This window comes from Lycorma delicatula, chromosome 1 (assembly GCF_047948215.1).
Source record: "Lycorma delicatula isolate Av1 chromosome 1, ASM4794821v1, whole genome shotgun sequence".
Classification (NCBI taxonomy): Eukaryota; Metazoa; Arthropoda; class Insecta; order Hemiptera; family Fulgoridae; genus Lycorma; species Lycorma delicatula.
Window position 1 is genome coordinate 198,543,092 of NC_134455.1, and position 12,613 is coordinate 198,555,704.

The 12,613-nt window shown below is 28.2% G+C and overlaps 1 protein-coding gene across 1 annotated transcript in view; it reads right to left on the bottom strand.

The window, feature by feature from the left end:
- Positions 1 to 12,613, bottom strand: part of Grip128 (gamma-tubulin complex component 5) — a 108,349-nt gene that overhangs the window by 77,981 nt on the left and 17,755 nt on the right. The window contains exon 3 of the mRNA XM_075370170.1: positions 1,917 to 2,129. Within this exon, the coding sequence (XP_075226285.1) occupies positions 1,917 to 2,129 (213 nt within the window). The remainder of the gene's footprint in view (positions 1 to 1,916; positions 2,130 to 12,613) is intronic.

Sequence of the window (12,613 nt, forward strand, 5' to 3'; positions counted from 1 at the left end):
AATTTTCAAAGAACTAGACTTGGCAGTTAATTATGTATACAATAATGAAAACTTTAATTTAATTAATTAGTTTTTTAAAGCAAGAGCCGAATTGATATCTCTGAATAATTATTCATTTTCAACTAACTCTCGGCTTTGTTCTATGTGTAATATGCAAAGAGAGGAGGATATTGTGCATTTTGTCCTATTCTACGGGATGAGGCTACAGTTTTTTAACAAGGAATTTTTGGAAATGGAGGATCTGAATGAAGTGGTTGGCCAATATTAAGTAAATACTGTTAAAAGGCTTGGAAATATAGATTTTCTTTGATTCAGGAATTTAATTTTTAATTATAAGATTTTTTAGTTCTACAATCCCTCTAACGGTCATACACCAAAGAGTAATTACACAAAAGAGTCTTTTGTCAAATATTTTAATTTTGTTTGTAAATATTATTTCAATAAAGGCTGTTGTTATTATTATTAATCAATGAACATGATAAAACTGATGACCCTCTCAATCACTAAGTCAAAGGTAAACTGCAGAGGCGAACTATTGGAATCATTTGAGATCAAAACAGGAATGCACCAAGGTGCTCTAACCACTATTAGTCAACTGTGCTCTAAAAATGGTAATGAGGAAATAGCTCAAAAATGCCCCCAAAAGTAAAAATAGGCTGAGAAAAATCAAAACTAACTGTCTCGGTTTTGCTGACAACTTAACACTGTTAGCAAATGACATCAACAAAGCTAAATCACAGATATTAGAACTTCAAAATATGGCAATAAAAATTGGCCTCAAGATATTATTCAAAAAGACAGAAATTATGTCCCAAAAACCAACACGATTAAAAGAAGTAATCATGAATAGTAATAAAATTAAAATAGTAACCCAATTTAAATACCTCAGAGAAATAATAACAAACAACCTGAACGAAAAAACCTTGATCCAAATAAGAAGAAACAAACTAGCTAAAACTCAAAAATCAATCTGGTTCACTTACAATAAAAAATGCCTATCAATAAATGCAAAAATAAGACATTACAACACAGTTTTAAAACCAGAAGCCACTTATGCAGCAGAAATACTCTTCAACCTGAACAATCAAAGAAAGATAGACTGAAAATTGAAAGAAGAATTGGAAGAACCTGCATCAATAAAAGTACCAGAAAAACGAGCGGTGGTGGATCAAGCTTAACAAAGTTGTGCACAAAGAGTTACAACCAATCACTGATACCATGCGTAAGGGGAGACCAGGATTCTTTGGACACAACATCCAAAGAATCTAAACATTCAACGTCCAAAGGATGTTGTGGACACAACATCTTTGAGGATGCACGATTCACAACTTCTGAAACAGTTAGTACAGTACAATCTCAACTCGAAAAACCAAGACAGGATGCAGATAGTGGATCACTGAAATAAAAGAGGATCTGAAAGAAATTGGCCTTATACCAGAAGACACCACAGATAAGATAAAATTAAACAAGAAGATCAAGAACAAAAACACCTTCCAGTGTTTTAAACACTAGAAAGGGCACAAAGATCAGATGAAAAAGTACTGGGAGGACTGCAAGGCCCAAACAGTCCCATCGACAAGACTTGGATATTGGACTGACTAAAGTGATCCTATGCAGTCATAAAAATAATAATAATAATACAGTGTAATAAATTAAGATTATAAATCTATATATTCATTTATTTCTTAATACTAATTTATGCTAAATAAGAATTTGTTTACATCAAGATGAAAAAAACCTGATTAAAAATATTTAAGATAATAAATATAAATATTGCACACTGGTATATTTTCAATAAATGAATGAATGGATCCACTTATTAATTCATAATAACTGACTCAAGTACAATATTAAATAGTATGAGGAAAAACATAATACCATGTAAAATCAAATAAATAACAATAAAATGAAATAACCTCATCATTAGGTAGCTCAAAATTTTCCAATCCTTCCTTCAGATATTCAGTCCAATTCACATCAGGTTCCTTTATCTCAATATCACCTTCTTTTCTTTCTTCTTCTGGTAATGTTAAACATGGAAGAGGAGTAATGTCCTCTTGCAATACCATACTTGTAGGATTATCGGATAAGTTCATTAGAAGTAAAAGTATACTCCATTCAACATCAACCTATAAAGAATTATCAAAAGAATAAGTAAGCATCACTAACATTAATTTCATTGTTGCTCTCCCCCCAACAGTTATAGAAATAACACTGTAAATTTTGTAGCAATAACTATATTCCAATCACTCTTCTGCTATCCTATGTAATTTCATTTCATTCATCATCAAAAATAAAAGAAAATTAAAGAAAGGACCCATTTCAGATTACTTTTAGCTTAATTTAAGTGTTGCACCCATATGACATGCTAAAAAAAAATCTAAAGATTTAACTATTTTGTTTAACAAATCTTTTCTTTTTTTATTTGGAAAATTAGCAGTTTTACAACTTGCAACAACAGTTTTTCAGCTACCAGACAATTTTTAAATAATAGTAACTATAAAAAAGGAGCATTATCTAAAAATTAAAAACTGTTTGTTTTGAGAAGTTGGATTAAAAAAAAATTGTGTAAATTTGTGTAAAAACAACCTCTTATATTGAAAATTAAATGTTTGTAAATAAAAGTATGATTAAGTATCCTATGTCAGTGCAGCCAAAGAGCAGTAACTAGCAAAAGTAAATGATTATCTTGTGCCTTGTCATGTGAACATAGTCCACAATAGCATTTACAAAGACAATGTTATAATATGCTGTTGTACGTCGTTACAACATTTTCCTTTCTGCAGCAATTATAAAAAATAATTTGTAAATTTAATTTTATCTCTATTATAGTAACAGTTAATTTAACTGTTACTTTAACAGAAAACAGTAACCCCAGAAACACCTCTCACCAGGCAGGCAAGGATAATGAAAAAATATTGTTAACAGGCTATATAACTAGATCTTTTTTTCACATTTTTCAGAGATGTAATTTTGCATTAAACTTGACATAATCAAAACAGGGGATTTTCCAGATTTTTTCAGATGTTTCAAGAAAAATCCAATTAAATAAATGAAACTGCTACAAAAAAAATAAAAATAAATAAAAAGTGATTAGTACATAAGACCACCCTTTATTTTCACAATAACTAGGAAGCTACTTAGTAAACTTCAAACTAATAAAAAAAAAATAAAAATACAGTGTGATTGGAATAAATTTCCACATGTCACAATCCATAGTGTATCAAAGAGAAACTTTCAGATAATGAAAAAACAAGCACAAAATATGGAAAAAATGTTATAAAATACTATTTTTTCTTCTATATAAAAAATAAAATAAAAATCATATTTATTTTAAAACAGTTAAAGTAAAGAATAGTATTTTCTCTATCAATATCCATGAAAAAAATAGTAACGATATCTCTGCCAATCATCCAAAAAGATTAGCTTCAAACCCCACACTGCTCTACATTTTTCAGATGATATAAATTTCACATATCATAATTTACTCTTATAATTATTCAGACTTACTGTGATGAGTTAATTATCAAAGATTATTAAAGTAATCATTTAACAGGCTTTCATTTCATATTTCGGCAATTTTTTTTGACAAGTTCAAACAAATACCTCTTCTAACCCTACTGAAATAAGTCAAGATGAGATCAGTTTGTCAACATTAGATGTTTATAATTTAAAAAAAAAAAAAAAAATGACTTCCACAATTCAAATTTAATGATGTTAGCCTCTGTAAATACATGATTATGTTCACTTGAGAAATACATGCTCTGATGGTTAAAAATTCATCCTAACAGAAATTGCTCTAGAAAAAAACACAAGACAAAATTAAATAGGCTCTAAAGGCTATATTTTTACAATCACACCAGTAAATATAAAAAAAAAAAACTACAGTGTAATAAATCATTTAAGATAGTAAACAATAGCAATGACATTTCAGAGATTAGTGACTAATCAAAATGATGACTTAATGTATATTTTAACTGTGACACTATTTCAGCATGTAAGTACATTAAAACCTGATACTTCAGGCATATTGTATTTTTATTAATAAAAATGTTCTCCTAATGTGAGATCACAAATGAGAAGGTTAGCTATAAATACAATCATTAGACAAACAAAAACAATGAACAATAACCATGTAAAATGTTTTTATTTTTATGCTTTTTTACAATGTATTCATAATGTATGCCTCTAAAAATATTTCAACCTGTTTAAATTTTTCTCTGATTTCATGCAGTTTTCCACCAAACTTTCAATATTAATCCATCTCTCAGGTTTCTTATTACAATATCTCTGTTCTACAATTTTCTTAATTCATCTTCTTGAGTCCACTGTTGTTACATCTGACCACTACCATTTATCCTTGCTATCAATTCTATTTCTCTTACTCCTGTTTGCGATCTTATCAAACTATTTCCCTTTTTATCACTCAAACTTTAACCGCTAAAATTGGCCTATCTACCATATTAAGTCTATCCTAGAACATAGGAAAGGCTTATCGTGTTAAATATTATTAAATAAAATTTTGCAATCTTTAGTGAAATCATGATTACATAATTAAAATTATAACACTGTTTTATTAAAAACAATTTAATAATTTAATTACAATAATAATCAGTCATAATTCTAATGATAAAAAATACAAAACAAGAATAAATAACTGTAATCTGACTGAGTACTTTTGAAATACAAATTAATTACGAAAAAAATGGAAAACTGTATTGATAACCACAGGGTGGCCCAAATTTATGTATATGATGATTCACTGACTGCAGTATTTCAAATACTGAAAAAAATGTTTTACGACAGCATCACTGGGTAGCCTGAGTGGGGATAATGGTCACAGGAATAATTAATTCTTAGTGTATGCCATACAGAATGGTAGATCGGTTGTCTCTGGAACAGCGTGTACATTGTGGCTGTTTGTACTCTGCAACAAATTTTGTGGAGGTGAAACGGAGGATGGTGGTTGAGTTTGGAGGTAATAGCTCCTCTGTGCTAAAAATTACAAGAATAAACAAGAAATCTGATACCAGTGATAGTGTTTTACAAGCAAAAGGAGGGGGTAAGCCCTGAAGTGCAGATAACGATGATAATGCAACTTGAGTGTTGAATTACCTTTTACCCTGGGATCCAAAATCACAAAGGCGTATGTCCAGAGAGCTGAGCATTTAATGCTCAACACTGCAGAGGATAATGAAGAACCAGAAATTAAAGCCATATCATCCTTGTTTGATAAATTCTCTTAACAACGATGATCTGGATATGTACATGCAATTTGTATACAAGTGCCCAAAACTGCTGCAGGAAAATCCATGTTTGGAAGAACACATCATTTGGGAAGTATAACTGTCACAACTGTATGTATTGTTGGCAAGAAAGCCCTAATGTAACCATCATTACTCATGACAAAAGTTCTATGTCATGGTATGGAGCAGTGTCTCTTATAATGTGGGTTGATTGGTCTGTTCTTTTTTGATAACGTTACTAAAGAAAATTACCTAAAATTGTTTACAGTCACTGTATTCTTTATTGCTTGCCTAACTAGGCATTACTGACCTATCATGACAACACGATGGAGCATTGCCACATTATGCCTTACCAGTGCGACCGTGGTTGAACAAAACATTCCTGCAACACTGGATCGGTCGACATGGGCCTGTGGAATAGCAGCTGTCTCCCAATCTGATACCACCAAACGTTTTCTTATGAGGTCTTTTAATGGACAAAGTGTATCTACATCAGTACACACATTGGCCAAGTTATGGACAGCTATCACAGAAGAGTTTCACAGGATACCAGTATGCACTGTCAAGTTGCTTGTGACAATATTGTTCTTAGTTTCCAGCCACGTACCTATTTGGATAGTGTGTTGGTGAACCATGCCATGGAGAACAGAGATCAAAACTTGTAAGGTTTGAGATTACAGTGCTTATGTTCATTTTCCATTAAGTTGTTGTTAATAAAATTGATAGTTTCTTTACTACATATCTGTTAACATCATTATATACATAATTATGGGCCACTCTATATATATCTTTGTCATTAAAAATTACACATTTATATAAAAATATTATTCAAACCCTAGAATCATAGGATCTGAAAGATTCATGTAGAGATTTGACTACAGTAAAGATTAATATTTACTATAAACTTTAATTTTTCTTTAAATCTGATCTTTTGAAAAAGTAATTAAAATTTTTTTTTAAGATACAACCTAAAAAATGTTACTATACCACAAAAGAGTTTCTTTCTACCTGAAAATTCTGCAAGTCTGAGTGACTTGCAGGTATTTAAAATTAGTTTATGTACCGTAACACATATCTTTTATGATGATGTTGTTTCCTCTATCACAGTAAATGTTAGTACCTCTACTTTATATATCTTGTAATAAGTAAAAACAAAAATTAATAAAATAAATGTATACAACAGAGTATTGAGGATTTATTAAATACTTCATATAAAATAACAGAATCATTCTAACCTGTTGAAATAATGATTAACAATTTTTTTTTAATTCCAAGCACCACACAGAATTTAAAACTCTATAACTAAAACATTTTATATTGCATGAATTACACATTACTCTGTAAATATATGTGGCAAAAATTTTAAGAGAAACAAGTTTCCTTCCTATTTTACTTTAGAGACAAATGATAAATAATTACTAAGACAATAATACATAATAATCAAAAATATTTCTGTACTTGCTTACTACTAAAATTTTATATTATTGTAGTGAGCACTGATTAAAGACACGTAATAAATAATTAATAATACATCATATAAATTTCCTTTTTTTATATATACACAAAAAGATTTTGTTTAATTACACTTATGTTTACTGTTAAATATAATCAAAACAAAAGTTATGACATCTACATATCAATCATGTAAAACTAATATTGAAGAATACTTCTAACAGGAATATTTTTAATTTAACTAATTGGTATTCTTTCCTTTGCTTAAAAACAAATAAACATATTTTCTGTAAATCTCATCTGGATTATTACAACAAAACTTAAATTCTTTTAATTATGTTAATTAATCATTTAGATTAGTATTTCGCCGAAAGCACTTGTATCAGAATAAAAACAGTTTCACTGAGGAGGATCTTTGTTAGGCTTTTACTACAGAACTTAAATATTTTAACTTTACCAAGTTTCTAAATTCTGGAAGTATTAAACGAAACTCATCAGAAAATTATTTATAAGCAATCCTTCAAAATTTTCCTATAATTAAAAAATAAATTTTTCAGTGAACATATCAGTCTCTTTTAATTTTAATTTACAAATTTAATTTTATTTGAAAATGCACTAATTATTACTGTAATGGGACATAATAAAAAGACATCAGAAGTACCAGAAACATTTTGTTAAAGGTAGATAAATTTATAATGCTAAATCAAGACCATATATTTAGGAAATGGATACAAATGGCTTGTAAGTTAAAAATTAATTTACTGAATATACCATTAAAAAAATTTGACAATTATAGTTTTTGGGCAGCCCAATACTAGAGAAATTTATCAATAAATTTCTTTAACTGTTAATCAAGGAAAGTCACTTTTCATGTTTTTTATCATTTAAAATTTATCACAAAATCAATTATAAAAAAATAGGAAATGACAGCAACTTCTTTTTTGGATTAATTGTGATAAAATAAATAATCACCATGAAATTTTTGGATTTCAGTAAGATCTTTGATTGTATAAATGCAGTGCTGCCTTACTTACAATACTAAAAGATTAGTTATGGTAACGTAAACTGAGATGGTTTAATACAGTTTTTAAAAGACAAATATCAGCAAATTAGCTAGAAAAGTTGTTGGGATGATAAAACTAAAACTGTTAAATCAGATATTATGAAATTAAAATCTGAATATCACAGAATTGTAAATAACGATCTTATTTGTTTCATCAGTATTTAAATGAATTCAGTTTATGATAAGGATGGTTTGGAATGAGAATAGAACACATAAAGAGAGGATGATACTGAGTTTTGTAGGTGACTTGTCAGTAGCTGTATCATAGCAATTTTATGACAATTGGAAGAATAAATATTGTAAAATGAATGGTAAAAAAAAAATATTTGGGCTTTCTTTGACTGTTAATCAAGAAAAGTTAATTTTCATGGTTTTTAATCATCCTAAAGATATCACAGATTCAGGGTCAGTAATAAAAAAATGAGAAATGTGACAGCACCTTCTTTTGGGAAATACAGATTGGGGTGTAAAAGAAGGCATATGTATGAGTATTTGTACTGGGAAAATTATCAATTGTCATAAACAAGTGTTTTATTAAATGCTTAATATGGTGGAGTCCATTCCTGTTGTATCTATGGAGGTGGGCCAGGTGATAAACGAGGAAATCTATGAATTTAAATTCAAAACAGAACAATTTGCACAATATTTGACTTGAAAATTAAAGAAACATGTAGGATGACATTCAGACAGAATAGCTTTCTTGTGCATGTGTATTCTTTCAAACTTAATTTCCGCTTTTGATTCAGAACAATTTTAAAAAAGTACAGAAAAATAGGTATTTCATAGAGTATATACCAATTTTATCAGCCCAAAAAAATTAAAGACATCCTATACTGAAGTCATTTTTTTATAAGTTGCCTGAAATTTTAAAATATAAATGTTAAGGAAAGAGGGGAAAAGTAATATACATCAGGTAAGCTAAAAGTCCTTTTCTCCAGTTGCTAGAATCAAAAAAATAAAACAATCCTAATATTACACATTTAATACAAATAAGAGGAAGTGCTTAATAATGTCATCCTCTGTTCTTATGCATTTGCACCAGCATTTAATCATCAAATTATACATTTTTTCCAATAAAGTTTTGTTCTAATTTTAAAATCAACTGAAGCTTAAGGTGTTTCAGATCATTTGGATTTTAAAAAGTACTAATTTATAAATATATATTATTAATCTGATCAACCTAAGTACAGAATTAATAAATAAAATAAAATAGAATGAAACCTATCTTATTCCATAATTCATGCAAGAGCACTTTCACGAGTTAGCTGTCACGAGTTAACTTTCACGAGCATCATCAGTTGCTCCACATAACTTTTTCAAATCATTCGAATCAAATTACATATTAAAATTGAAATTAAAAATCATTTTATACTATACTTAAGATTTAAAATTGTTAAAAGATCCTTTTCCAAATTAAAATAAAAACAGAAATAAAACTAAAAATTTTAAATGCAAAGATATTTTTAATTTATTTTTTTAATTTTTTTATTTAAATTAAAATTAAAAATCGCATATATATAAATATGAAATCATTTACTAAAACTAAATTAAAAGTTAAAACTAAAATCAATAATAAAAACAAAATAAAATAAATAAACAAAATAGAAATCAATGTGGACTAGCTAGCCAAAGTTATGTGACTGTACAGAATTGATTATAAATTATCATGTCTTAATAAGTGCTGCATCTACAGCAGATTTTATGATTGTGTTATCCTCATATTCTGTACGTAGGTTGATAAAATGAAATTTAAATTAATTTACTGTTATTCTCATATATAAATAAAATCTTTCTAAAATGTCAAAAACCCTATTATTTGTATTATTAATATTGTATTTCTTAATTTCCAGTATTTCTAAATTTGTATGAGTAACAGATTTAGTATTTCTAAATTTGAATGTGTATTATTAACAAGATGATCAGAAACATTAGAGAAACCCAATTTTCTACTTTTAAAAGATCTAGTAGTTTTACCAATATAAATGTGGTCACAATCATAACAATTTATTTTATAAATACCACAAAAATTGTGTAAACCACACAAAACAGTATGTATATTATTTTTTAATGTTTTATTAAATGGTTATTTATCTGGTATGCAGGTTTAAAAAAAATTTTATCATAAACCCTTGTTATGTTTTCAACAATATTATCAGTAAATATATATATATTTTTTAAACATACATTGTCAATTTTTTGTGTGTTATTTACTAATATTAAGTATGTATTATTGTTAATAATGCATTTGTTTTGACATTTGTTTTTTGTGTATATTATCTACTAGATTCATTATAACCATCATATTAAGCAATTTATTTTATAATATCTATTTCTATATTTAATTTATTATTATTTCCATTATACTTTCTGTAATTGATTGCTCTTATAACCATGTTCGTATATGTATTAACTATGTGTGACCACAGATGATTTGAATACCTATGTATGGTAGTATTGTTAGTTGTGGGTTTCCTATGTACTGAAGTTATGAATTGATTATTTTTATTTTTATTACTAATTTTGATACAACATCTAAGTAATTTATTCTCCTATTTTCATCAATTTCAAAAGTAAATTTCAATTCATTATGGTAAGAATTTAACTTGTTCAAAATTAATAAATTTTAATTATATGTATGTAATAGGATTACAGACCACAGAAATATCATCAACATACCTAGTCCAAAGTAAAATATCATGAACATAAGTAATGCTATAAACAATTTTACTTTCAAAACTTTGTAAAAAAATCTCAGATATGATAGATGACAATGGAAAGCCCATTTCCAAGGTAAGGTATTTTCTTAAGTGTAAAATTTATCATCAAACTTAAAATAATTCTGTTGGCAAATATTTCTAATAACAACAATAATATTATCAATAAATATAGGGTCTTCAAGATTGTATATTAATTTATTTTTTATTATGTTGATTGTTTCATCTATGGGTAGGCTACTAACATATGTGTATGTTAGTAAGATGTAATTTTTAAGTTTTTTAATTTATTTACAAGTTCATATCCATTCTTTATATTATATTTATAATCTAAATTCATTTTGATTGTAAGTATTTTATCTATTATTTTGGAGATGATGTAAGAAGAAGCGGTTGTGAAATTAATTAAAGGTCACATAGGTGTACCAAGTTAATAGGTGTACCAAGTTACAGAAGTCCAGTTAATACAGGTGCACTTGGTTCAAAAGGGTACAATCTAGAGTGATATGTTAAATTATTATTGTAATCAAAAATATTCCAGTATTTTGTTATTAGACTTTTAAATATTCTTAAAACTTTTTTGGTGGGGGTCATTAATTTCTTTACAATTATTTTCTACTATATATTGTTCCATCAAACTGTTATACTTTTCAGAGTACATGATGACAGGCATGTTTGATTTATCTGATTTTAACATGATACTATTATTGTTATCTAATTTATTTTTCAAATTGTATATTAAATTTGTATTAAAGACAGGTTTGTAAACTAAATTTTTATATTTATTATCATGAATTTTACTACTAATGGTATTACGTAAAATTTCTTTATCATTATGATTTACTTTATTGATATTTATTGCAGAGTCCATTAAAATATTCTTATAATATCATTCTAATCATTATTATTCAGATTAAATTTAAACACATTCGCTAAAATAGACTACTCCTTGGATTATCAAGGACAACATTTGTTAAATTTGTCAAGACAAGTATCAGTAAAGGAACCTGAATTCACCTATATATCCCTGAATTGCAAATTATCATAATCACTATTCCCCAGAAAATCCCCTTATATTGTGTAATAATCCAAACCCTTATTATATTCTTTATTAACATAATTATGAATATTTTTATTATTATAATTACTCTTTGTTTTTATCAAATTATCAATCTTTTTATATTTGAAATCATTAAGTTTGTATTAATACAAATCACTATTAGTCCTAATTAAATCAAATAAAATTACCAAAAATTTTACTAAGTGAAGATGTGTATTATGCAATTCAATATTTACCAAATTTCCTTTGTAACATGCAAGTTTGATTTCTTGTATTATCCTAAACTTTTCGGCAACTTCTTTGAGTTTTTCTTATACACACACACACACACACACACACACACACACACACACACACACACACACACACATATATATATATATATATATATATATATATATATATATATATATATAAGAAAAACAATAGAATTACATATATGACTGCTCATGGAGAGCATTACATCTGGTAAAGGGGAGTGTCATGCTGTCAGGCATCGAAGTGCCCACTGCCTCATGGCAGAGATGACCCCCACATGCCCAGGGTCTAAGCGCTCAGTCACAAACCTATCTGCCTTGGCACCCTCTGACATCTTCTTTCCCAGCAGGACTCTTCATAAATATGTAGCTTATCCATCACCTTCTTAACATAGCTCTCAACTGCTTTCCATTCTTTAACTCCTTTTATCATTATGTTTTGTGTGTCCTCTGGATGGAACATATCTTCCAAGCCTAACATATTTAATAACTCCTTGCATTCTTAATCACAGCGCCCATGAGAAATGCACGTGGCCAGGAGTCTCTACCTTATTGCAGTCAGCGCAGCGATCCATGTGGTCAAGGCCATATTTATACGCCCTGAAACCACCATGACCGGGCAGTAACTGTGTTAAACTGTATCCCAGCGAGCCATGGGTCCTCCTACACCAACTCTCAATGTATATTATAATGTATATATATTATAAGGTGATGGGCTCACTGACCTTTAGTGGCTCAGTCCCACTGTTCCTGCCAAGTCTCCATTAATTCTTCTGTTATCTAGGATGTTATGCACTTTTTGTCTCTTGAAGGCAGGAGCC